Raw genomic sequence first — 27,870 nt, 5'->3', positions numbered from 1 at the left:
ACTTGGTTGTGTTAACAAATCTCCAGTCTGAAATGAGACCACACTGGGTGTAAGTTAGCCATTAGAAGAAAGGAAGTCACAATCATCAGGATTTTATTTTAAGGAGCATACTTGCAGAAAATCCTTTCATTCTGTTACTGGGAGGCTGTCATTCAGCACTTAATCAGCTCTTTCCATGGGGGACCAACCAACTTCCTCATTCTGCCTTATATACACAGGTCTGTAGTCAAGCTACTCAGTGTAATATTTTGATCAAATATTTCACTGAAGCATGCATTTCTGTTTTACTTATTATATTTTTTTATTTCAAGATCTTCTTTATCCTGATTGCCTAAAAAATACACTGGAGACAGAAAAAAAATATCACCGCATAAAAGGTAATTAGAACACCCTCTCCTTTTTATAACTTTATAATTGAAATCTCATTAAAAGCTTTCTAGGTCTCGTTTCCCTTGGTGACCAGGTGTCCCTAATTTGTTTTTAACCAATGTGACTAATTCCAGGCAAAGACTAGAAAAAGTCTAATACCTGTTGGAGGATAGCAATAGCAAGGTTAAATAAGTGGGGTGGCTTTTTTAGGTTGCCTTAATCTCGTTAAAAAAAAAAAAAGGCTTCAACGTCTTTTCTCTTAGAGTCCTGCCTTTTTCTCAGTCCCGGTTGAAGATTCCAAGGGAAATGAGAACACTATTTTGTTTCTCCCTTGTATTGCAGATAGGGGGAGGAGGTGGTTATTAGAGAGAAGCTCTTCCTCTCTTGGTTTCCCCCTCTCTCCGCCTGACAGCACCGCTCTCTCGCGGGCTCGCTCATTCTCCTAGGTGATCCATTTCTAGGCAACGTGGGTCTAGTGCTGAAGCTGCCAGGCTCGCTCCTTGCTCGCTTCCTGCATCCCGCCAGGCGAACCGCTCCAAAAGCATCCTGCAGCCCGCGGCTGCTTCCCTTCGCCACCCGGCCCCGCTGCTCGCGCCCGGCGCAACTCCCCCGCCACCGCGCCCGAGCGAACCAGCTCCCCGGGCCCGCCTGGCCGAACTCCGCTCCCGCCTCGCGCAGAAAGGGAATTTTCTCTGCATTACTATCTGCATTACCTTGAAGTTCACTTTTATTACCCCTCTTGGAGACGGCTTTTTACCTCTCCCTGCTGGAATCTGGCTGCTCCATTTGGAATCTCCTAATCTTTCCTTTCTACTTAGATTTTATTTTGGCAGCGAAGACAAGTGATTCTCTGCGGGCCGTTAGGGCGGGGGGGAGGGGGGCTTTTTCGGTTGGGGGAGGGGGAGGGAACATCCGGCGTGAGGGGGGTGGTCTGTTGGAAGTTGCGGCAGAGCTGGGACCGGAGACCCGTGGACCCGGCGCAACGATGGGGATGGCCTGAGCTCCAGCCTCTCCCCCTGCCCGAGACCAGCGAGGCTGGATACATTTTTTAAAAAGCCAAACTGCAAACAACTCTGGCGATGCCAAATTTCCCCTCCAAGTGACACGGCTTTGCGAAGGAGGTTTCCTCAGCCTAGGCTCTTTCTTTTATTCGCTCTGCCTTCCTCAGAGACGATTAAAAGCTTTGCTCTGGTAATAGGAATTGGGGGAAAAAAAGAAAAGAAAAAGCTGTGTTAAACTACCGTGACCTCAAACTCTTCGGACTTTTTTTTTTTTTTTAATATTGAAAGAAAATTCATCCTACAACAGAATCAGCATAGGAGGAGATGGAAGTTTTCCCCTTGCTCTTGGTTTTGTCCGTCTGGTGGTCTCGAACCTGGCACTCGGCGAATGCGGATTCGATCATTCACATCGGTAAGAAGGGGCTGCTACTGCCCGAGGGTACTTTTACCGTTTCGGTTTGCAAATGTTTTCCCTTTGCTTCCCCCTCTCCGCCCTCCGTGTGGCTTGCTGGCGGTGGCTTGTTGGCGGTGGCTTCGGTTCATTGCCCCTTCCCGCTACCCTTCCCTCACACTCGTGCAGTTTTCTGGAAGGATGTGGAAGCTCGAACCTTGACTTGTGCTGTTGTTTCGCGGTGAATCGTGGAGTGTGGGCTGGATGCGTGGGGGTCTCGAATTTACCTCAGCGTGCGTGTATGTCGGGGAGTGTGGGGGGATTCTAAGTGCATAAGGAAAGGAAGTTTAATCGACTCTACCTTCCATATTCTTTCCCGGATGTACACTGGCTCCATTTGAAAAAATACATGTATCTTTGGGGGAACTGAAGAGGTGTCACCTGTGAGGCTAAAAGAACTGGGGTGGCGGGGGGTGGGGGAGAGCTCCCTTCGGATCGAACAGGTGGTTTTGCAACGTGAGCGGGCTGCGTTCGCCGCAGCGCCGTGCGATGGTGACGGGGAGCTGGATGCGCCCCCAGCCTCCTTCTCTTCCTGTCCTCTCGGCTTTGCAGTACTCGCGCAGAGTCGCCGCGACGGTGGCGGAAGGGGCTGGCGGCGGTGTAGCCGAGGACTGGGAGCCGCGCACCTCGCGGCCTCGCACGCGCTCCCCGGGCCTGGCGCCGCGGCGAGACTCGCCCCTGGGCGCTTGGGAAACGCGGGCGCAAATGCGCGCGAGCCGTCCTCGCGGGCTGCCTCGCAGACGCCTGCCTCGCCTCTCCTCGCCGACAACTCTTGAGTTGCAGTGCAGGGCCGAGAGCAAAGGGGCTCGGGCTTTGAGCGGCCTGACTCCGGGAAGGACGCCGAGCGGCTTGGAGATGCTCTTGGCCCCACCTATTGGCAACCAGACGGGCCGGGACTGGCCGCGGCGGGGGCGGTGGGGGCGGGGGCGGGGGCCTGCGCGTCATTATCATGCACAGCGCTCGCGGCTTCAGGCTCCAACTCTTCTCACTTGCTAATCCGTGAGAGCTGAAGGGAGACCGGCTCTTGCAGCCTTTTCTGCGTTAATGCGACGATTTCCTTTTCGGAAATTGGCGTCCGCCGGCCAGCGAGGTTCATTTACTGGGCTGAAGAGAGGCCCCTCTTGGGGAATTTTTCTGGGCACAGGACTTTTATCTGTCGACACGGCTTGATGTTCTGCAAATTGAGGCGACAGATGGGTCGCAGCATCTCCCCTTTCTATCCCCGTGCTCCTCCCCCGCGCAAGACTCTCTCTCTCTCTCTCTCTCTCTCTCTCTCTCTGTCTCTCTCTCTCTTTTCCTGAGGAACCTGCTTCAGGTGGAGGTTGTGCCTACCCAAGCGAGGGGCTTCTGTCTAGTGTAGGTGCCCACAGCAGCCCCCTTAGCTCCAGGGGGCTCCCTCTTTGGTCTCAGAGGCTGTCTTTGTAAACATGTCTGCCATTCTCTATCATTTATATCAATAGAACCTGATATATTTGTGTGTAAGTGGTAATGAGGTCAGGATTCAGAAAACCTTACATTTATGCATTAAGTAAATTAAGCACTAGGTAACTTGACTGCTAGATCACGTTTTGCCTGGGGGCTAACAGTGCCTGTGGGTTCAGAACTTTTCAGGGAGAAATTATGGTCTCATTGAGGGGTTCAGTAATGTTCTGGTAGAGTTCAGAAAGAAAGTGTCCTCTTAAAGAAATGATGTACATTTATCTCCAGTTGTAAATGACTGGAATGGAAATGCGAATATGTTATCGTCCTTTTACATTCACGTTATGATTAGGGGTTTCTGACTTATCCTCCTCGTCGCTCAGGAGGGAGGCTTGCGAATAAATGCTTCTTTTATTGCTTATTCTGTGGTCTGCACGATAAATACGTTATTTGCAAACACCTACAGCTCTTGCTGTCCCCTACCAGATGAATACTATTTTGCAATGCTGTCTGGGCATTTGTTTCAAAATAGAACACAACTGTTACATTTTTTCCTTTGCATTCTGTTGTCTGTCAGTGTGACATGGCTTACTTATTTATAATCAGAACAAAAATAAAGTTACTGTATACAAATTACAGATTTCTTTAGAAAGCTGGTTGTATGCATTAACTGTATATACTACTAAAAGAAATAGTTTCTTCGAAGCAGTTAGCACATTACACAAGAGCACTGGCTTCTTTTATAGATTAATATTGCCATGAAGCTAGCAAATTGAAGGTTGTTTTAAAAGCTTCATATCTTTTATAATATACTAAAAAATGTTACATCCTAGATTAAAAAAAAAAAAAAAAGAATGGCCAAGTCTAATTTGAGTGCACTTCAGAGGTTAAAAGCCCCTTTAGCTTCCAACCCCATCCCAACCAAAATAAAACTTAAAAGCTGAATGGCCATGTTAAAATTTTAAAGTACCAGTTAACATTCATTAGATCAGTTTACTTACTTGGTTGAATAGGTAAAGAGAATTAATTATCTTTAGGAGGTGATTACCTTCATTCAAGTATTTAATGTGAGAAATATTCTTAAGGCAAATGTATTATTTCAGGACTAAAGGGATGAAAGTGGTGAAACTGGAGGGAAAGTGAGTATTCCAGCTCTATAAATATAAGGAGATATACAGAGATGAAAGGTTTTCACAGCCTCATGTGATGTGTTCAAGTAGAAAGTAGCTGTAATATGTAGTTCAGGTGAGTTGGAAAGATAAAAAGACACTAATAGGTCCTTTAGATAGTGAATCTTTTTGGTATTGAACCAAATTATATGTTTGAAAACTCTCTCCATCCTTTTCTTTGTCTTTGTTTTTATTTCATGCAGGTAGTTTAGTAAAGTCAATTACATATTTTAAACTAATATGTTTTTTGAATGCATTAGTTCACTACAGTGATGAGATACAATGGTTAAACTAATGATTGAAATGGAAATGTATTTCAGTCAAAAATGCACTAATACTGTAATCACTTTGAATTTCTGATAAATCATATTTTAAAGATATTTAATAATTATATATTCTTGTTTAATACACATACACACACAATACACACACCGTATTTAGAAATGAATCACCTCAGTTGTGATCTCCTTTGCTCCCCCTTCAAAGAAAGGTCTTTGACGTATAGAAACTATGCAGTTTTGAAGTATGCTTCTACTCTGAGCCTGTGCATTGATTGAGTAATTTCATCAGACCCGCATTACTTGATTGCTTAGAAGTTTCCTAATGATCTGCATGCTGTAGGAAGAACCAAAAAGTCGTGAATGGAATGGCAATGATATCGTGTTTTATGAGGCTATTCAAAAGTCGCTCTGATTTATGTAGCTAGAAAGCTCCAAAGTCTTTGAGATTAGCCACGCTGACTGCTATTTTCTTCATACATCAGTCGTCCCACACTTTTTACTCCCTAAACACAACACAACAGGAGTTTAGAGCACTGCTTTAATTAAGCAGGGATTAGGTGGCATTTCCAGTCAACTGCACAGTTTGTGTTTTGCTTCATATCTAATATGGAGGATCTCACGTTTTTAACAGTTTAATGTATGCTCATTTCTTTATCTGGTTCCTTTGCCCACAGAGCTGATTGAAATGAGTTATCCTCAGTTATTTATCTCTACAAGGGAACACTCAAACAGTGTACTTATCCATATATTGCAGAAATCACTAGCATGTTTTTGTTGTTATCAGTCACAGTAAAATGTCTTATACCAACAGGGAATAGAAATGAAGCACTTACTCATGTTTTTTCATAAGCAAATGATACTTTGTCCTCTGACATCACAGTCATCAACTATGACATGTTTGAAAAGCCTAAGACAATTCACAGAATATTTTCATCATGAGAAGGTTCAAATTAAAGTACAAAATTGGTAGGTGAATAAAATGTGTCATCACATTATAAACAATAATAGACGGTAGATTTAAAGCATTCCTTTTCATTACTGATGAACTGAGGACTGTTTTATCAAATACAGAATGTAAAAGCATTTCCAGAAGATGTGCTGTATCTTCTATGAAATTGTTTCTTTTTTAACTTTTTACATGATTTACATTGGTTAATGATAGCCCTCAGGAGTCATCAGGGACCCTGTGCTGTTAAAGATATCTCAATGATTTAAGTTATCCTTTTATTATTTATAGTAATTGTTTGTTCCCTAACTTATGGATAATATTCAGTGTAAATTTCTAGAAATTATTTAGAAGTAGTTTCTGAATTTAAAATAAGGATATAGTTTACTATTGCATTTTTCTGTATTAATAATACAGTTATTTGAAGTGTAATTCAGATGTACATTAAATTAGACAATGTTATTAATCAACAGTATCAACTATGACATGACTAATAAGCCATTACACTAAGGACCTTTGCTTTCTATTCCAAGTGAATTGTACATCCCATAAATATCTCCTATAAATTTTAGTTCAAATATGAATAAAGATCAAAGTAATTAACTTTCAACTTATCCAACAGTAGAAACCAGTTGAGGTTTTTAGGAGTAATGGAAGATGTATTATATTTAATTCTAATCTCTAAGGCTAAATTTATACTGTAATCTTATCTCAAAGGGATATTGTAATTTTAAAACTGAACTTTTAATCCAGAAAGTTGTTTTTTTCCTTCACTTGCATATATTACTTTAGTATTAAAAAGTAAAGTATTTGGCACTGCCATTAGATCTTCATGATATTTCAGAGAATAGCATATTGGCAAGTAAAGTATTTAATTTGACTACAAATATAATGTTTATTAGAAAATACATTTGTAGTCTATAAAGATAGCTTTGCCATTAGGTGTCACTGCATTCTGAGCTGTTTCTTTGTAGTCTAACTTGAAAATCACATGAAATATTTTTTTTAAATTCCCAGAAAAAAATGCCATTTAGTGAGGTCTGTGATTCTGTAAGATACAGGTGGTTTTTATTTTCAAACCAGAAGAGGAAATATTATCTCTGACTCTTATTTCTTGTAAGAATTTAATTTTAGAACATATCATCACTCTCTATTCTCTAGATAGATTAGATTGCTAGCTCTAGTGATGTAAATTTTTCACAAATTTAAAATCCAATAGAAATATACTCTTAAACTAATACTATCTGTGGAAAAATCTGAGACACCGGATAGAATGTAGGTATGCTTAATAGTGCTGTTGTAAATAGGCATTAGTGACTGCTTACCTGTGGAACATTTGGAGTCCTGAACTAATTGATTTTTCTAACATGAAACACACATACAGAGACCTATGAAAAAACCATACTAGGGCACAAATACAGATATATTTTAAAAAATGTCACCACTGAGTTTTGTGAATAATAATATATGTTTTCAGATAATTTTGGCCTGGAAGATAATTAAGTGTTATGTATTATAGCAATCTTCCCTACACACATATTACTACCACCACCACTACCATCAGCAGCAGCAGCACCATCCAGTTTGTGTAGTAATATAAAACCACTGTCTATTATCATATAGTAATTTTCATTTTTATTTAATTTGTTTAAAAGGCAAAATCTTCCTTTTAGCATATCCTATTATAAGACTAACGGAGGATGAAACTTAGGTCAACTTTAACCTGATAAATTGGTTTTAATATTGGCAAAATAACATAATTAAAGAATGGAATACTAGGTTAAATGAATGAATAGTTTATCATATTATGTTAGGCCTTGCCCTGTGCCAATATTCATTAATAAACTAGTTGGAATAATGTACTATTGAAAATTCAGAGTAAAAGTAAGTGATGAGATGGATGTCTAAAGGATAATGGGAAAAATAACTAAAGTCATTCTGGAATTGGTTATTAAGAGGACATCTGTGGATTTAGCTCATTTAAATTGGTGAATTCTAACATTTGGGTGTGGATACAGATTTCAGATGAATGTGAAAAACATACAGGGGATGTTAAGACATAGTAAAAAATGTTCTGGATTAGAATTTAGAGGGTTTGGGGCTAAGTACGCATTTGATCAATAACAGTATTGGAAATATTGGAAAGTTATTTATTTTCTTTAGTCCTCATTTTTATCAACCCTAAAACAAGATTTAGACTAATGCTCATTTAAGCTCTACCCTTCTATGAACTAAAAAGAAGACAAATTTTTATATTAGAGGAATTTGGAGAAGAGATTCAGTATGTTTTGTATAGCTATTTTTAATACTTAGGTTTAGAGTGAATTTAAAAAAAACAAAATACAAAGGGAAATAAATGAACATTAAACCTTTATTTAATTAAACATTAAATTACACATATGAAGGATCCCTTAAAATGGAGATATTTTTGGTATGCACAAGAATTATGCATAATATACTTGTTCATCAGGTATCCTAGATAATTTCAATATCAGATTGATAGAACTGGATTTGTTTTTTGTTTTAGATTTTGTTTTTGTTTTGTCTAGCTTTAATACTAAGACGTTATATACAGCGCTACTGTATACCACAATGATGGTGTACATTTAAGGCTGAATGGAGGAATGAGTGGTCTTATGTTCTAACCAGCAGGAACTAGAAGAGCTGTTAGAATTTACCAATTTGAAGCACGCCAGGAATATTAGCATACGTTTGGCATCACTCAAAATGTAGTGTGTAAAAGAAATAGCCAGGGTTTTTTCGGTGTTCTTTATAGTTTTGGATTCCTGCTCCAGGTACTTCAGCTTTTAATACTACTGCTGTTCACCAAATGGTTATCAAAGTGAATCTGAGGCTGGGTTGAACCACTGAAAGTTTCCTTGAGTGAATAGAGGGGAGCCCAGAGGTTAACGCAAGAAACTAAGTACAAAAAGTCATCCCTGTGTGCGTTAGGAATTTATAAATTGCTCTGTAGTCAAGTTCCTTATTAACAGATATTTTTACTCATGGAAAAGATCAAATTATTAATTATATTAAAACCACAATTCTTAAACTTTTTTTTCATCCCCAAATAATTCAAAGTAATGTATTTAAAATGAATAATCTTATATCATTGCTCTGAGTACCTGATTTTTCCCAAGTAATCTTAAAAAGGTGTTTGCTTCATTGTCAAAATCATTGTAATTCTAGAAGCTATATTCCTGAAACTACAGAGTAATATAGGCATTACTGCAACTATACAGTATGTGTGCTCACTGGGAGAATGTTCTATCATTCAATACATTATTCTGAACATACTCTTATGAACTTTTCTTTCCTGGAATTAAAATGTCAAAAAAGTAAGCTATGTTCTTGTATTTAAGTATTTACATTCTTGTTGAGGAGACAACGAGGTAAATGAGAAAATACATATTATGATGTCAAGTACTGATAACTGCTTTGAAGAAAAATGAAGGAAAGGTACCCTATTTTGAATAGGATGATCTGGTAACACTTCCCTGAGGAGATGATCATTGGAGCAAAGACCTGATTCAAGGAGAGGAAATTAGCCATGTGGATATCTGAAAACAAAAGATTACAGCCAGAGGGCATAGCAAAGGCAATGGCCATGAAATAAGATACCAAGGAATCTGCTTAATTAATTTAAGGAACATCTTAAAAGTCAGTGTGGAGCAAATGTGAAGTTCAGTGAGCAAAGCAGGAAGTAGAAAGAAATAAGGTCTGAGAGGCAACTAGGGAAGATGCTATGGAGACTTACAGGTCATAGGACGGTATTTAGACCTTGTAGGTATATCGGATGCCCACTGGAGGGTTGAGATCAAACACGTGATACGTAATACTTAGTATTTTAGAAAGATAATCGTCTCAGCTTGAATAGACTGGTTGGATTAGAAATATAAAGATTAGTTTGACAGTAGTGAATTGAACTATTCCAGTAATTGTTAGCTGAGCAAGATGAGTAGTTGTAAGATTGAGAATATCTTTTGAAGATAAAAGAAACAGAATTTCTAATGGATTGTTTTTCTGGGAGAAATCCAGAGGAAGTAAGGAGGCTTCCAAGGTTTTTTATCTGAGCAAGTGGGTGATTAAAATTGGGAACTTGGGGGCAATGAGCAAGTTTTAGATAAAAATAAAAATTTGCATTTATTAAATTTGATATTCCTATAAGACATCATTTGGGGATTTAGGTTGTTGGTTGATTATATGAATCAAATTCAGTGGAAGTTAGGAATTTGAGCTGTACGTATGTTTGGAATTCATCAATATAGATATGATTTTTAAAATAATGGGAGGGGATAGCACACTTAAGGAGTAACTGTACAAAGAGAAGAGGTCCAAGTCTATACCACGGGACATTCCAAAAGGTAGAGGTCGAGGAGAGAGGAGAGGATCCAGGAAAAGAGAAAGATGTGTGTGCCCTGTGAATTAGAAAGAAGTCCAGGAGTGTGTGTGTGTGTGCTGTTCTGGAAGCCAAGTATTTCAAGGAGGAAACCCCGTCAAATTTTATGGATGACAGTTGAGACTTGACTATTGGGTTTGGAAATGTTGAGGACCAAAATGACTGACAAAATTGCTTTCAGGGTACTGAAGTGACAAAGTACTGATTGGTAAGGATTGAAAACTTTAATGGGACTTAAGAAACTCTATGAGTTTGGCTTTAAGGGAGAACAAGGGTGTGATGGGGTTGGGAATAAGAAGTAAAGTGAGGGGTTTGTTTTTAAAGGTGGGAGTTGGGATATATATTTGGTAATTTAAATATATTTAGTATTTGAGATAAAATTTGGTAATTTTTTAAAGGCACAATCATAAGACAATTTTCAATAAGAGGATTTAAAATATCCCTTTTTATTCAAATCTTTTTATTCATTTGGATAGCAAATGTTCAGATAACACTGTTTTTGTTTTGTGTTTTGGTTGTTGTTTTTTTTGTTTTATAATCTCAGATCAAGTGATACTGGGCCAATGACAGTGGAATTAGCCAGAGAAGCTTATATGTTCTCTCTGAAACAGACTCTATTAGTTGTTTTGCAATTTTGCTTCATTTAGTTTCCCAGATTAGCACTTAGATTTAGATAAAACTTTCTTACCTGAAATTATGAGTAGATTATACCTTATGGATATTGATATAGCATTACAAATAGAATCAACATTTAGTCTTTCAATATGCTAATTTTAGGAACACATGGTATTCATATGTAAGTGGCATTAAATAGCATAAAATCCTCTTTACAATAGACACATTTGAATTGAATATAGGTGTCCTCTAAGTAAATTCTATTATGCATCTAATTTACTTAAAAATTCATTTTGGAACAATTAAAAAAGAATATAGTTGTTTCACAAGGCAGTACATACTGCCACATAGAACTTAAATAGATAAAATAAATTCATATGATATTAATTTTCAGTATCCCATTTAAATATTTCCTTTTATGGAACTTTTACTTCTATTTGTGCTATACCATAGCTGACAGATCTTTAGTCATAGGTGAAAATGAAAAAAGAAAGTGTCCCAAATTTTCTAACCCCAATTCAGCCTTCTGAAAATGAAGAATACATGAACAGTGAGGGGATAGGAATCCTGTGGTTTGGGTGCATTGATGACTGATAAAGAAAGCAAGCTGTGTTATGAATGGAGCTGAGGAACATAATTAATGAAGTATGGCATCAAAAAATATTTAAAACTTGCTAGTTCATAACTTCCTGGGATGGTGAAATGTAATCTTATGAAGGAAATGCTTAGCAGATTTAAATCTAAGTTTAAGTTGGAATAGGCACCTAAAATTGGTCAGATGTTTAGTATACTTAATCGCAACATCATTAAAATGACAAGCCCCACCAGCAGCACATTTTAGATAGGCTTATTATCTTAAAAACCGAAGACCAGGTAGTACCTTTGGAGCTAATGTGGGACAAGAGAGTCAGTCCTATTGTTCTGTTGCATGTAGTTCATGGTTAATTAAAATCTGGAAGACTGAGCCTTCTGATAATTTCCACAATCTGACAACAGCTAAAATTGTGTTAGTGGTGTAGTGGCAATTACTATCTTGCTCTTCAGTATCTGGATTTCTTCTTGCTGCTTCTTTGAATGGTGATAACACAAAACTAGTGAATTTTATTTTTAGAAATACCAGCAACTCTCAAAGGAGGCATGGCCTTTGTGAAAACCATTATAAATTTCTTCTTAACAAGATTATTTTAAAAAATTGAACACTTCATTGGTGTGGGTGGTGGCTCATGCACAGATTTGAAAGGGATTATTCTTCTGATTCCTGGTGGTGTAGTCATGGTGGGTTTTGGACATTTTTTATAATTCATTATTTTCAAGCTGAGAAATCATGAGTTACATCCTCATATTCCAATTTCAGAAAACATACTTTTAAAAGGTTACACGAAAGCCATAACATGTGATTTTGTTTTTGATTCAGTGCTTACTGAACACCTATTATGTACTCATTTGAATACTGAAGTATTCTTATAAGACATTTTTCCCATCCTTTAAGAATGTTAAGGTGTATCTGCCTTCTGAGATAGTATTGTATATTAGAAAGCTGAAGGTAGAGCAATTCAGGACTCAAAGTAGGGTGACTGTGGTCTATTATCATACTAGAGAATGTGATACTACAATAAATACAACCTTTATGGTGCCCTTAAGGTGCCATAAAGCAAACATATATTTCAGAAGAAAGTTATAAAAGGGGTAAGGAGATTACTACGTGCAGTGAGGTCTTCATGTATAATGGAAATCTCTTTACTCAGCTTCAGTGGTGGTTGCTAAACATTAAGCTTGTTTTCTTATAGGCTACAAAGACAATACATTCATGCAGTAGTCAGAGGTAAAGAATAGTCTCTACCGTTTGCCGCTTTCCTCTTTTTTTGTTTCCTCTGGATGTCACTAGTTTTGCTATTAGGTCAAGTAAAGGAGGAGGTGGGCTTTATGATCCAGTTATCCTGTTATTAATAAAACTAATGAGATCCTTTCTAAATTTAATGCCGCATATCAGATCATTCCACTAAGTGTGGTTTCTTGGGAAGGGGGAAATTAACTTACATTTACTTTTTTTTCCTCTTAGTTTTGAAGTTATTAGTATACTACTGTTTCATAATACTAACCTGTTCTTTGTTCTAGATGTGAACAAAAAAATCAGTGAAAATGACAGTTTTATACTGTAGCAAACAAAAGAAGAAAATAGCCTCACAGAAAAAGTAAAATTAGTAAACTTTACAAATGGAATAAGTAGTGTTGGGAAAACACATTTATGCCAACTTTTAATTATGTAGGTGTAATTGAGAATAGGACAAACATTGAAAATTGAAAATAACAGTTCAAAAACTAACTGGCCAAAACTTCTATTCTTCTCCTCAAGAATTCTTATTGTGGTTGATAAGCAGTTAATAAATAACAAAACTGGTTGCTCTTGATTCTTTCTTTTTATTTTTCCTGTCTACCCTTCAGTGGCAATGCTAATGAGCAGTGAAATGGCCAAAAGCAAGGAAGAAGGAGCAAAGGATTTTAGATAATCCATTAACCGGAAAATCAGCCCCTGAATACTCATATGCACAGACTTGCCAAGAAGAAATAGTTTTATTTTCTCAAAATATTGCCCAGATTCTGAAGATAGAACTTGCTCTTGGCTGCTGAGCTTGTAAGAGGAGTGATGCTTCCAGGCCACCGAAGAGGAATACTCTGAGTGACAGTCTGGGAGCAAAATGAAGAACGTTATTATTGGGAAAAGAGTGCCCTTTAGGGGCAATGCTGCTGACAGCCAGGACCCCCGTGATCAGCTCAGTTCCATGTGTCAAGTCTATGGTGATTCTTTTAAAGAAAATATATGGATTTCGGCTATACTTCGTAAACTGTGTAAAAAATGTGCTGGATTGACATTCCTATCAATATACATTGCGTACTGAGCATCTACATTGTATATTCCCAGTTGGTTTCTAGCTGATGCTGTATTACAGACCATAAGGAAGAATTTGAATATTGCATTTTTAAAAAGAAACTGTGAAGCACATGGCAATATGTATATATATATTTCACACACATATATATAGTGCTCATTAATATATATAAATATATATACAAACGAGATAAATATTTTCAGTGTGAATGAAAAAAGATGACCTCTATAAGTTATCCTGTTTTATAAACTGGCCCTCATGGAAAAACAAAGTTTGTTTACTATTGTCATGAGAAAGCAGCAGGGATATGCTATGGCCAAAGCCATGAGTTATGGTCTGGCAAAAGAGGGAAATGGCAAGTAATTCTGTTTGGAAGAAACATTAAGGTAGAATGAGGGATATGGCAAGAGAGGAGGCTAGAAGTTAAGAAGATCTGATCCCTGTGAGGTCCAAAGGGAATTCTGTAAATAATGTAGGCTAAGAGATGCCCAGCTTTGTGTTAGAAGATTTTGAGAGTGACATTGCAATAGATGGAGACCAGTTAGAAGACCCTGGCAGTATTCCAGCTGTGTTTGGTGGAGGACTGTGCTGAGTAACTGCAGAAGTGACTGAAGAGGAGAATCTCCTTACGGGGGAGACTGAGGAGCTTGAATCTATCAACTCAGTCATTCTTTAGAAGTGTGAATAAAAGAAGAAAGTCTAACATCATTCTTGAGTGACTCAGTGGAGGAGGCACATACTCTTCACCACCATAGGAAACTGAGAAGGAGGAGAGGAACTGAGTTTGGATTGAACTCTCAATTATTTTGGCATGATTGTGAAGTGTTCTATAACCCAGTCAGCAGCTTCCTAATACATACCTCCTTCCTGCCTCAAATGGAGGAAAAATGGGTCATTCTCCATAGTGATCAATCGTGCTTTGATTTTAAAAATGTAACTTTTCCTGGTCATTCTTTTTAAACTTTTCCCTTAGATCTAATGCTAATAGTGTCATTTCCTATTTAAAATGTGAATTGTTTATAGTATTTTTCAGCTACTTATATTCAGAAAATATTAGTTCTACAAGAGCCTTCTTTTTAGTTTCTGTGTCTACCAATTTATCAGTGCAGAATTACGAATTCTAAATAATATTACTGACTTTTTAAACTACTTCTCGTTTTTTAATACGAGCAAACAGATTTTTAATCAGTCTGAGATCAGTATTAATGCTGTTAATTGACTTGATATCCATTTCCAGTCAAAACAATTTTAAAGTGGAATAATCTTTGACAAAATGTTAGGTTATCAAATGTGAAATAAAAATATGATATTTTAAATTTCTTGTGCATGATTGCTTTTCTAGTTTCATATTGCAAGTAGAATCCCCTAATGTAAATTAATAGAATTACATGGAAAGGTAAAATATTTTCATAGAATTGTGTATTTTTAGTTACATGTTTTCTGCAACATAATTAGCTGACAGCAAGGAAAATTGTTTTCTTAGAATGGCAGAAATAAATGGGACTGAAATGGGACTAAAGGGATCTTTTTGGGACTTTAAGCCTCATTTTTTAAGTGTCTCAGAAGACTGTGCTTCATAGTTAAGGATCTGTGCTATCAAATAAGAAATGTTTGAAAACATGGGTCTGCAGTCAGAAGAATGTGAAAGCAGAGGCAATGTGTCTGCATGTGTGTAAAAACACTTTTTGAACTGAGGAGTGAAATGGAGTAGATCCAAATCAGTGTCTTCTTTCTGCCTCTGTGTGTCTTTGTTTAGAATCTCATTTTTCAGCCTGTTTTTATAATATATACTGCCAATGCTTAATCCAGTAAAAACAGCTTGAGTGTGATATTATTAGAACTTAATTTTGCCATCTTGCTCTTTTTTGTTCTTAATTAAGTTGATCCATTGTGTGAGAGCCAAGGATGGAAAATTGAGTGCTCCAGTGGTGAGGAAGTCTTCTGATATTTCGCAGTCTTGCTCTCAGTCTCTCTAGTTAATTTTAGAGTACATTAAGGGATAAGAAATTTAGAATTTGTCGAGGATAACCTGCATGAGTTGAGTTAGTAAAAATTCGTGATGATTGGTAAATTTTGTTTCTTAGACAGTCAGAATGCTATGTAGTACTCAAAATAGAAGCACCCAATTTGATGTCACAGTTATATATTCAAATCTTGCCTTGGTCAGCTTGCCACTTCATGGCTGTGAAGTCTTTGGATAAGTAAGGAGACTTTGAAAGTCTTAAATTTACTCCTGCTTCCTCTCCACTTCATCTGTTATAAGGGTAAGCAGTTACAACATTCAAAATATGGCCTTTGGACTCTGCAAATAGTATTCATACTGCAGGAGGTTGAACTTGCAATTTAAATACACTGCCAGTTAAGATCCTGGGTGTGGGTTGTGCTTTAGAAAGCAGATGCCATGCCTAACATTAGATAGGGTTCTCTCTTTGTCTTCTGTTGCTGAAACATTAATTCAGATTTACAACTATCCTTTTTTACAACATATAAAGGAAAGTTGAAAGTCTTTATTACAATAAGTAAGTTTAAGGTTAAGTAGCCCTTCAAGGATGATACTTCACTCTCACATTATGTGAAATAGTTGGCTAAAATGTTACTTGTTATTGTTGGTACTGGTATTTAGCTTTGCTCTGTGTGGTCACACTCTTGGATTTGGAATAAGGTAATCTTACAATTTACTGTCCAAACCAGAACTCTTTTGAAAATGAAAGGGCTGAATGGAGCCAAACAGGGACAAGGAAGCACTCATTTCAAAGCCTAAACTGCAGGCACGTGATTAGCTTGTAGTTTGGCCCAGCCTCAGACTCCCCTAGGTGTATCATCTTTAAGTAGGCAGTGATTCTGTCTTAGCAACAGGTTGTTCCATTTATCTAGGTCTTTTATGCTGATTGAATAAACAGACTGAGGTTTTGTTCTTGTTTTATTTTTAATTACTTAGAGCACTTTTCTTCACAGGCAGCAGTAAAGAGGAAAAATGGCTAACTATAGGTTGTCTTTGTTCGGACAAACATATTTAACTGATTTTTAAAATAATCAGATGTTAGTATTTGTAATCACTCCCTTTATTCTTTCACATCCATTCTCCCTATCTACTGTTTGACTGCTACTCCTAGCAGAACTATACTGAATATTGGTAATTACATCAATTTGCACCTAACCTCAGATGCTGTATCTCTGGAACTAAATAAAGGATGTGTATTTTCACATGGAGAGGATTCTTCTAAGAAATATAAAGACAATTTACAGCAGATTATAAAGATTACAAACATTAAAATTTGCTTCATTTTTGCATCCTAAAAGGAGAAATAATCAACTAAGCAAGTTCTAGGCAATTTTTATTTTTTACAGAGATATATAATAGAGGAAATGTTCCAGATAAGAGGAGGGTAGCCTTAACAGTTAAAGTTTCAAAGGTGGATATTAAAAAACTTTTTTCTTATAGGGGATAAGCATGAAATATTGGTCTGTGGGTAAAATTAAATATACTATAACTACTGTATTATCTAATTGCTTTAACCTCTACAAACTTCTGTCTTAGAAGTATGCCTTTCAATTTGGTGTAAATGTCATTAGAGTCTCTTAACCTTCCTTTCCTTTCTCTCTGTTTCAAAGTCTGGTTTTTCCTCAAGAGATGATCATGTGATGCCCTGCATTGGCCTCTTACCTTCACACTCTTGCTCTTGGTAGCCTAGTTCATATTAAAAGCCTTATCTCCTTTTCTTAACTTTCGCACCCTGGTTATTACTTTGTATGTTTTCCAAATATGCAACTGGATTTGAGTGCATCCTCCTAAGTACTCTGAAGAAGACTGCGACCTTCCTCCTTTCTTTTCCGTGGCAGTTTTTAGGCTTCCGCTGACCCTGTCCCTTAGGTCATCTTCACTGTAGAAATTATGTAATCATAGACTTTCACAGTTGGGAGGAATATTAGAAATTGTCTATAGTCCAGAGTCCTCCTTTTGCTGATGAGCAAATTGAGAGGTTAAGTGAGTTGAATGCTGCATAGATACACATTTTTGAGTAGTCTATTAAGCATAATTTTTACTAAAAAAAGTAATTATATTCACATCATCAAAGAAGTATTAATGTAGGCTATTGGCCAGGAGATACAAATAGCCCAATTATGTAGAACTGGATAATTGTTTTCATTATCTTAGGGTACATTTTACCTGTGCTCTACTATATTGTTGTAGAGTACTGTAATTAATTCCTTTGAAGCCTGCTAATATAATGTGAGAGGTAGCTAACCCAATTGGAGAACTATTCCCACAAGGGGCAGGAAGTGTGTGTGTGTGTGTGTGTGTGTGTGTGTGTGTGTGTGTTATCTTCTAGGAATTCTCCCAGAGTTTAGAGCCCAGCAGAGTCTAGCCCACATCCAAACCCTGTTCCTCTGATTACTGACTCCACTCTTCCTCACTTTCTCTCTTTCCATCTCCCTCTTTCTCTCCCCAAACTCAGGAGGTTGGAACTTGTTTCTTCTAAGATTTACAAATGTTAGTTCTGTCTCTATTAAAACATGTCACTGCATAGATTTAATTCACTTGGTTTTTCATCACTCTTGGACAGTTTATTTCAATGTTTTCAACCTTAGTGTTTTCATATATAAAATGTAGATATTACCACCTATCTTGAAGGGACAAATGAAAAGTAAATTAAGTAAATAAGACAAGTTGGAAAAAAAAACCAAGACTGGCATAGAATGAGTTTTCCAGAAATGTTAGTTTTCTTACCCTGTTGTTTTCTGCCTTCTCTCAAAACTTCATAAATATAATAGTTTTAACTAATTGTACATTTTATTTGTCTGTTTTGTGCACATTTGCCAAATATCTTGAGGCTAGAGTTAATTGATTTTTATAATTATGTCAAGTAAAGAGGAAAATGGTCTATGAAAATATGAGTTATTTATATTCTCATTTTCAAACTCAAAGAGATTTGCTATTTGTTTAATATGATAAAACACTTTAAACAATTTTATGGATTTTTTAAAATCCTTTTTCTTCTTTGCTTCAGAACTTTTATAAAGTAGTTTTCTTGTTTATAAGCTCATAATCTTTCTGCTGTCTGGATCCATTCTGAGATATAACCTTCTTTAACTCTTCTTTCAGATCCATCTAACTTTATGTGTTTAATATCTTTAAAGTCATAATCTCTTCAACTCATATTATTTTTTGATTTTTAATGTCTACCCTATAATAATCAATTACTTAATTACTTTCTAATTTTATTTTAAAATTATCATCCATTCATTTCCTAAATCTAATATTTAATGTACTAAAATGTTTATTTTGTATTTCCCATGCTTATGTAAAAAATTCTGTGAGGAAAAATTATATTTTGATGAGAAAATAAAGGGAAAGAGAACTCACAGTGATTTGGTGAGCATTTAATTCTCTTGGCAGTTTTACATAGTGGTACTGATTTACTAATTGTTCTTTTCTTCAGTTAAAGTAGACTTGCCTTCCAGAATTGACCTATTAATGTGATTTTAATCAATAGAGCTAGCTCCACAGGTTTATAACTGATTAAAGGTCAGTAAAGTATATGGACATTTGAGGCCAAATCAGCACAATTTGTATAGAACCCTGAATGTAAAGCCCACAATTTAATTTTACTAAGTACTTTAATGAAAAAGGACTTGTACATGTAGAGTTACCATTATTCAAAATAAATATACTTGAAATGCTTCTATTGAGTATACAGGGATCATTGGACTAGTTTGACCACCTTCGGCACCACTATCATAAACAATGAATAGATCGAGTTCCCTTAGTCCTGCCTTTTCTCTGTGAAAATACCCAGAGAACACTTGTTGCTTCTCAAACATCTTGGGAGGCAACAAAGTGAGTCACATCAATTTTTTTTTTATTTTCTGATTCATATAAAAGTCATGTTTACACTACACTTAGTCTATTAAGTGTTCAATAGTATTATGTTTAAAAAACAATGTATATACATTAATCAAAAAAGTACATTCTTGCTAAAAGACACCATCTTCTGAGTCTTCAATGAGTCATAATCTTTTTGCAATAGTAACATCAAAGATCACTGAACACAGACCACCATAATAAATGGAATAATAGTGAAAATTTGAAATATTATGAGAATTATGAAAATGTGACACAGAGACAATCATGTGAACAGATGCTGTTGAAAAAATGGCACTGTAGACTTGTTCAACTCAGGGTTGCCACAGACTTTCAATTTGTTAAAAACACACAATACCTACAAAGTGCAGTAGAGTGAAGTGCAATAAAATGAAGTACGTCTGTATGCCCTAACTGGGTTCAGTTTTGTATATGGGGGCCTTAACTGAGTTTATCACATACCCAGTCCAGATAACCTCAATAGCACATTATTGTGCAAAGTTGGAGAAGCCTCTGGGTTGTGGAGGCAAGTGGCACAGAGATTCCAAGGATAGGAATATTGGGTGGGGAGCCTCCAATTGCCCAGATCCAGCTCCCAGGTCACCTGACCATCATGTCTTCTTAATTACCTACTTCAGCAATACTATGGAAGATAACAGAAAGATGTAGTGAAAATGACTAAATCCCATTCTCTATAATGAGAATAATATATAACTTGTAATTCATAATTATATATAAGAACCAGTAATTAGAGTGGCATTATTAAGCACTCACAATATACCAATCATTGTTGCAAACTCTTTATAGATATTATCTCATTAAATTGTTACAATAACACTAATAATGCTGGTACTATCATCATTCCTGTTTTGCTGATGAGATTAAAGGAAGTTTGGGGTACTATGTAATTTGTCCAACTTCACTAAGCCACAGAATATAAATAATAATAGGGTCTGACACCTGTTCTCATTTCTTCTGTTACTGTGTCTAGGGAATAGTTTTCACTGAACGTGTATCTATTCCAAGCATCCCATGCTCTTTTTTCCCTCTGATACTTCATTTACCAACAAGAAGCCAGATACTCTCATAAGAGCCCTCTCTGATGTTCTAATCAGTGTGATGCAAGGTTCCCCATGCATTTCCTTACTACATTCTGTAATACTGTTGTAGCCTTGCATTTGATTTTTTGTCAACTTGAGTGAAAAAAAGAGCGAAATGATCTCTTCTACTCAGTTGTCATTAAAAAAAAATTAACACTAGTTTTGTTGGTGCTTTACCAATGGCTATTATTTTGTTGTTGTTTTTGCAACACATTGTATCATTGATTAATAAAAAGTCACTAATAAGCTCAATGTTTACATCTTTAAGTATTTGTTCACTTGTCTTCAGTTGGTTATCAGCGTGTTATACAAGTACTTGAAGCTGACCTAAGTTTTCAGTTCACTTTATTTCTAGAAAATGTCCATGCTTAGCAACATTCCTGCCTGTAATTCTATGTAGAGATTAAATGCCCTCTCAATCTCTGGTCCCCACTGCTAAAAACTCACACAGACCCTCATTTTAGCATAGATCATATGCCAGAGAGTAACCAGCTATGCTTCACATATATCCTGTTTTACTTTCTTTTCCCATTAAGATATAGGAGTGGTTAGTTAGCCGTGATTCCTTGGCCAAACCTTTAGGTTAATTTAGATAGGTACTACATAATACTTTTGGCTAACATTCTGTACTTACCAAAAACAAATGGATTTAATTTAGTTATTTCACAAAAATGATATTATACCTGTTTTAGTTTCACTTTTTAAAAAATGAAAGTTTTAGATCATATGTTTTAATGTGTTTTTCCTTGAAATTTTGTTTTCTTCTAACCCAGTAGATACTACAGATATTCTTTCTGAATGTGTGTTCTTTTGCTTTCCCTCTCATGTGTGGAATAGTAAGGAACTGAAAGAAAACTGTAATTGTGATTAAAGTAGTATGCAAAGTGGGAAAAGAAGGACATAGTGCATTATTTACAAGTCATTTTTATGTTTGGCAGGATGATGCACTTTGTTGAGATAAGGGCCATCAGAAAAGAAAAAAAGGGAAAAGAAAAGCTTGCTTTTACTAGAATATTTTAAATATGCTTCTTGTGTATGTTAATATATAAAGTGATAAACACTCATCTATTTGAAAAGGAGCTGTACAAAGATAGAGACAGGGATAAATGTCAAATGTCAAATAAGAACAAAAACAAATAATACACAAATTCAAGAGGGAGAGTGACCTTTATAGAATGCCTGACAGCTGCATGTGGTCCAGGTCTCTGCTGGAACAGGACAAGGACTGCATACTGTGCCACGTTAAATGTTCTTCTCTACAGGAACACTGATGCAGGGAGAGGGCGCATGAGAGTGAGTGATAGGTCAGTTCAGCTAATGTCAGCCAGATACGTGACTCAGTAGACCAGAGGTTTGCTGAATGGAACTTTTTGAGGTTCAGCCAGGATGATTAAAATGAAACATTTAAAAGAAATAACAGCATAATCCACTTGTATTCATTGGAAAAATGATCATTCTTTTCTGTTATATGCAATTATATTCCTACTACATTTGTGGTAACTCTGTTAGCTGCTCAAGTAATCATGCCAAAGACACTGGTTTCTCTTTCTCTAGAAAGGGTAAATTGAATACTAAATTTATCATAGTGTTAAACTTGTACTTTTCCTTTGTTTGATCTTGAATTTTCTTATTTTGAAAGGTAGTTTTATGCTAACGATTACAAAGAACATAATAAAATATAACCTCTTTGTTATCATAGGGAAATAAAATCAACATTTTTTCCCCTGGATATTCTGAATAAAAATTAAGAAACAGAAGTATATATAAAATGATTCTTTTAAGAATGTGCTTTTTTCTAAGTCCTTACCTACTAGAAAGTGTTCTTCTCAGTATTAATTTGTGGTTTGCATGCTTCATCTTCATGTTCTTGTTAACTATTCTTGTTTTGTTTAATTGATTTACAGTGTTGTGTTAGTTTCTGGTGTACAGCATAATTATTCAGTTGTATATGTGTATATTCTTTTCCATTACAGATTATTACAAGATATTGAATGTAGCTCCCTGTGCTATACATTAGAATCTTGTTGTTTATCTATTTTATATATAGTAGTTTATATCTGTTAACCCTAAACTCCTAATTTATCCCTCCCCCTTTCCCTTTTGATAACCATAAGTTTGTTTTCTGTGTCTGTGAATCTCTGTCTTATTTATATTATTTTTTTAGATTTCACATATAAGTGGTATAATATGATATTTGTCTTTCTCTGTCTTGACTTACTTCACTTAGTTTGATAATCTGTATGTCCATCCATGTTGTGGCAAATGGCATTATTTCATTGTTTTTTTATGGCTGAGTAGTATTCCATTGTATATATACATCTTTTTTATTTTTTGAGTTATAGTTATTTTACAATGTTGTGTCAAATTCCAGTGTAGAGCACAATTTTTCAGTTATACATGAACATACATATATTCATTGTCACATATTTTTTCGCTGTGAGCTACCACAAGATCTCGTATATATTTTCCTGTGCTATACAGTATAATCTTGTTTATCTATTCTGCATATGCCTGTCAGTATCTACAAATTTTGAAACCCTGTCTGTCCCTTCCCACCCCCCGTATATACATCTTCTTTATTCAGTCATCTGTTGGACGTATAGGTTGCTTCCATGTCTTGACTATTGTGTATAGTGCTGCTGTGAACATTGGGTGCATGTGTATTTTCGAATTAGAGTTTTCTTCAGGTATATGCTCCAGAGTGGGCTTGTTGGATCATATGGTAAGTCTATTTCTAGTTTTCTAAGGAATCTCCATACTGTTTTCCATAGTGGATACACCAAACTATATTCCCATCAACCATGTAGGAGGGTTCCCTTTTCTCCATGCCCTTTCCATCATTTTTTGTTTGTGGACTTTTTAATGATGGCCATTGTGACCAGTGTGAGGGGAATAACTCATTGCAGTTTTGATTTGCATTTCTCTGATAATTTAGCTAACTATTCTTTAATCATTTCTGTTTGAAGATGCTTCTAATCCTGGGGAAAAGTTTGATTTATATATGTGTATTGGATAATACTCGTCTTTCCCATGTCTGTATTTTACCATCCAAGATTGTTAACTCTAAATAATTAATATTCCAAGAATAAGAGTCCTAAGTTCTTAAGTATCACAAGTGGATCAGAACCTAAAGTCTCAAATGCTTTTTCTGTGGTCTCTGGAAGTTGATAGTACAGAGTTGTGTCTTCTGGCTTCTTTTTAAGCCTTCTCCAAAAAAAATCTTTGGCATTTATTAGAAAGAAGAAGAAGAAAAAAATGACATCTATGCACTTATTTCATTGTGGATTTTTCACAATCATGCTCAGTTGCATCAACACAACTTAGTCAGATTCATATTTCTTCAGCTTGCTTACTCTACATGATATTCTCCTTGACTTAGTTATCTGAAACTCTTGGTTATCTGAAAGATAAAACTGGTGAACAAATTCATTATTTTATGTGCTTTTTTCTCATTAAAATAAAATCCCATGATAACCTAGATAGGGTTGTTAGGAGACTTAAATAAAAAATTGCAAAGAACAGTAATATATAGTAATTCTTTCAATATTCATTACATTTTTGTGGAATATCTAAATGTTTCGTGTGCTCTTTTATGCCCTGCATATACAGTGATAAATAAAACAGGGAAAACAATCAAAGGCCTATTCTTCCTGAAGCTTACTTCTAAAGTGGGAGATAAACAGTAAATAAAAAAATGAAAGTACAGAGGGGTATGAAGAAAAACACAGCAGAGTTAGGGGATATAGAGTGATGGAGGGGTATGAATTTAGAATGGCAGTTCAGACATCATCTCTGAGGAGATGATGTAGAGCAAAGGCTAAAGTGAAGGGTTGTGGATAGAATATGCTAGAGAAGGAGAGAGGAAGAAAGAGGAGGGGAGAGGAGAGGAGCAGAGAGAGAAGCATGCTTGGCATCTGCAGAGACTGGTGAGGTTGTCGTGTAGCTGTAGTAGAGTAGCAAGCAGGGGTATGGTAGAAGAATAATTCAAGGAGGAAGACAAAAGATTATTTTTAATCCTTTGGGAATGACATATTGCACTAGGATAATGGTATCCTAGAACCTCACTATTATTTTAAATGTTTAATTTTTTTAAATGGGAAGATATGCCCAAGCTCCATTTTGTTGTCGAAAATCTCTGTGACTACCCTGGCAACCTGACTAGGGACCCTCTTATCTAAGGGCAGTACTTGGTGCTGTTAGATCTTCCCTACTGTCCACCTTACACCAGTTTGCATGAGTGTTCTTGTAATTTTAGGATTGTTTGGGTCAAGAAGGACTTTATCTTACAGGGAAGAATTTTCCTCTGTGATCCAGAACAAAGACTGGAGTGTGTGGGAATTGATTAGGCACCTTGGAGCCAAAGATTGAGGGCACAAGTCCCCCTTTACAGGTGGTTTTCCCATTTGGAGAGCTTTCTTGGCAGCAGTAATCAGTGAAACTACTCTGGTTTGGATGGCTAGTCTCAGTAATAGTAACCTCTGTACAAGTGTGTATCACCTTATATGGGGCATTCACAAGGCACCAATTATAGATGACCTTTATTTGTTAGCTGGATATACTATACCAGTTATGACATTATTCATAAATAGATTGATAAGATTTCAATAATTCTTCCTCCACTCTCATCTTTTTTGGAAAGAACTCTTAGACAAATTTCAATTTACAGAGACAGTATTTGCAAATGTCTTATTTATTTTTTCTGACTGAAACCCTAAGGATTCTTCTTGTAGTGTCTATAAACAAAGTAACCTTCCACATACTATACATTTAATGATTTTTCACAAGAGAAATCATATTTAAATTGAAAACTATGAGTTCAGAAGGAAGATTTGCTAATACTAGGCTTTGCAGTTTGGAATGCAACAACAGATTATCTCCAGTGCTGTTGAGTACTGGATTGAAATGAGTGTAAGTAAAAAGTGGAGTAGAAATCTACAGAGATGCACACATTTCGCTAGGACTGTTTGTTGTTAGAGCTGAGAAGTGTAGGCTGCTGACAAACTGCTTTGAAGCTATTAGAAATGTCACACTTAGCCTGTAAATTAAAGTTGAAGTCATAAGTCTTGCAGAACTTCTAGCTACTAACTAAAGAGAAATGGCAGTGTAGAGAAATTCTGAATTTTTTTTTCAAGTTTGTCTTTTCAAATATATATATAAAAATTATTCCAATCAGGATATTTACATTTCCAGGAAAATGAAATGTACTTTAACAGTATGCATGGCAACTTTTTTCATTCATCAAGATTCACTTCACAAACCTTTATTGAGCAATTACTACTACTCAAGGCCCTGTATCACTAATTGTAGAGGTTCTTCACAAAACTAACCTGTAGAGTTTCTCCACAACTTATAGCTCATGGGAGTTTGAGACATGTATAAGGAATTATTGCAATACACAGTTCATGTAGTGCCAACTGTACTCCCAAATGATGTGTCAGACTGATTTCTTGTTACTTTTATGAAGTAATCTTTTTATAAATGATTGAAATGTATTTAATTTCTATGACAAACCATTTCTAAGACATGTGCCAGCCAAACTAAGAGCCACTTGAAATAAGGAGTCTGAAATTTAGGTATTAGAAGTAAATTCAAGTTAGAGCACTTAATCCAACTTGTACTGCTTTGTAGTTAGCTGAGCATCTTTTCTCTCCTCTAGTACAGTTGGCCCTTCCTATCTGTGTTTTCTGCATTGTCGGATTCAACCAACTGAGAATAAAAAACATTCCAAAAATTTTTCAAAAAGTTCTAAAAAGCAAAACTTGAATTTGCTGCCAGGGCAGCTCTTTACATAGCATTTACATTGTATTTGCAGCTTTTTCTGTAACATTTACAATGTATTAGATATTATAAGTAATGTAGAGATGATTTAAAGTATATGGGAGGATGGGCTTAGATTGTATGCAAATAATGTGCCATTTTATGTAAGGGATTTGAGCATCTGCGGATTTTGATATACGTAGGGGTCCTGGAACCCATCCCTTCCAGATACCGAGGGATGACTATTTGAGTAACCCCAGAGTGTTGAGAATGTACTTTACATATCTTGTTCCTGTGAGGAATACCACAGAGTGGCTCAATAGCTCACAGGATTTCTATATAGAGTAGTCAAATTGCTAGTGTGAGAAAAGCAGAAGCTATTAAACCAGACTGAGTTTAAAGAAAAAAATTCTGGTTACATAATAATGTAATCTTCTCTATTTTAATTTATATAATGGGGTTAATAATTCCTGTTTCATTGATATTTTCAGCTTAATTTAAATAATATGATACACATATAAAATCTAACACATATGAGGCAAGAACAGTCATTGCTTGATTTCCAACCATCTGTCACCCCTATCTCTTCTCAATAACTTCTGATTTCATTGTGGCTATCTATGGATATCTGTGGATATTGTACTGCTAGAGTAAAGCATGTCACTCTGGCTGAGCCTACCAGCATATCAGTCCTTTTGCCCATGGTAATTGGTGTTTTAGGTAGACCGATACTGGCCTTATAGGAAAGTCTCAGTACTCATGATTGGAATTTAGAAATTTGAACTAAAGCTTTACCATTTTTTGGTAACAGTACTGTGTGAGGATGAGGAACCTAGATTTGCTGTAGCTATGTTGGCTTTCAGCCTGGAGACAGAGCCAGCAAGCAGAGCAGAGCAGAGCCAAGAGAACGGCAGAAAAATAGAGCCAAACCTTGAAGGTATTGTGAACCTCTGGATCAACTTGTGCCTGGAGCCTGCCCTCCTTTAGACTTTTCATTATGTGAGCCAACAACTGCTTGTTTAAAATTGATTTAAGTTTTCTTATTTATTCCTTGTTAAGCATCCTAACTGATAACGGTAGGTAGTCAATAAATCTTAGCTTCATGAACTTCTTGAGCAGTTGATTACTACACTGTAAAGGGTCACATTCCTTGTGGCTTTTTATCTTCTTGTTTGAAGGAACTGTGTTCTGGGAAAAATTATGTTTCAAATCTTAGTTCCAAAGTTAATACTAAACCACACCCTTTGCAGAATGAGAGTAGTATATTACAAATTTTGGCATGAAGCCACAGTCAGCTACTAGGTATGGGACCAACAGAAATTTACTTAGTGTATCTGAACCTGTTCTTTCATTACAAAAAAAAAAGAATAAATTTACTGTCCTATAAATTTATTTTTAAAGAAGATAATCCCTACAAAGTGTCCAGTCTTTGCTTGTTACATAACAAGCACCCAGTAATCAGTAATCATTATTATTCTGCTTTTTTTCTGACTTTGGAGGTAGTGATATTAGGGATCTTTTTAATATCAATTATGACTTTAGGATTAAAACAAAGGAATCATACATGTTATGAGTAAGTCAATGCATTTCTGAGTCCATTTGAATCACTTTT

At 36.1% G+C, this 27,870-nt stretch overlaps 1 protein-coding gene across 2 annotated transcripts in view; it reads left to right on the top strand.

Annotated features, from left to right (window-relative positions):
• The first annotated feature begins 1,276 nt into the window (after window positions 1-1,276).
• Window positions 1,277-27,870, top strand: part of GRID2 (glutamate ionotropic receptor delta type subunit 2) — a 1,267,385-nt gene continuing 1,240,791 nt past the window's right edge. For both annotated transcript variants that reach the window (XM_064484830.1, XM_064484825.1), the window contains exon 1: window positions 1,277-1,782. In XM_064484830.1, coding sequence (XP_064340900.1) covers window positions 1,695-1,782 — 88 coding nt within the window. In that variant the 5' untranslated portion in view covers window positions 1,277-1,694. The remainder of the gene's footprint in view (window positions 1,783-27,870) is intronic.

Source organism: Camelus dromedarius, chromosome 1, assembly GCF_036321535.1.
Source record: "Camelus dromedarius isolate mCamDro1 chromosome 1, mCamDro1.pat, whole genome shotgun sequence".
In the NCBI taxonomy this organism is placed as follows: Eukaryota; Metazoa; Chordata; class Mammalia; order Artiodactyla; family Camelidae; genus Camelus; species Camelus dromedarius.
This window is presented reverse-complemented; position numbering and strand designations above follow the sequence as displayed.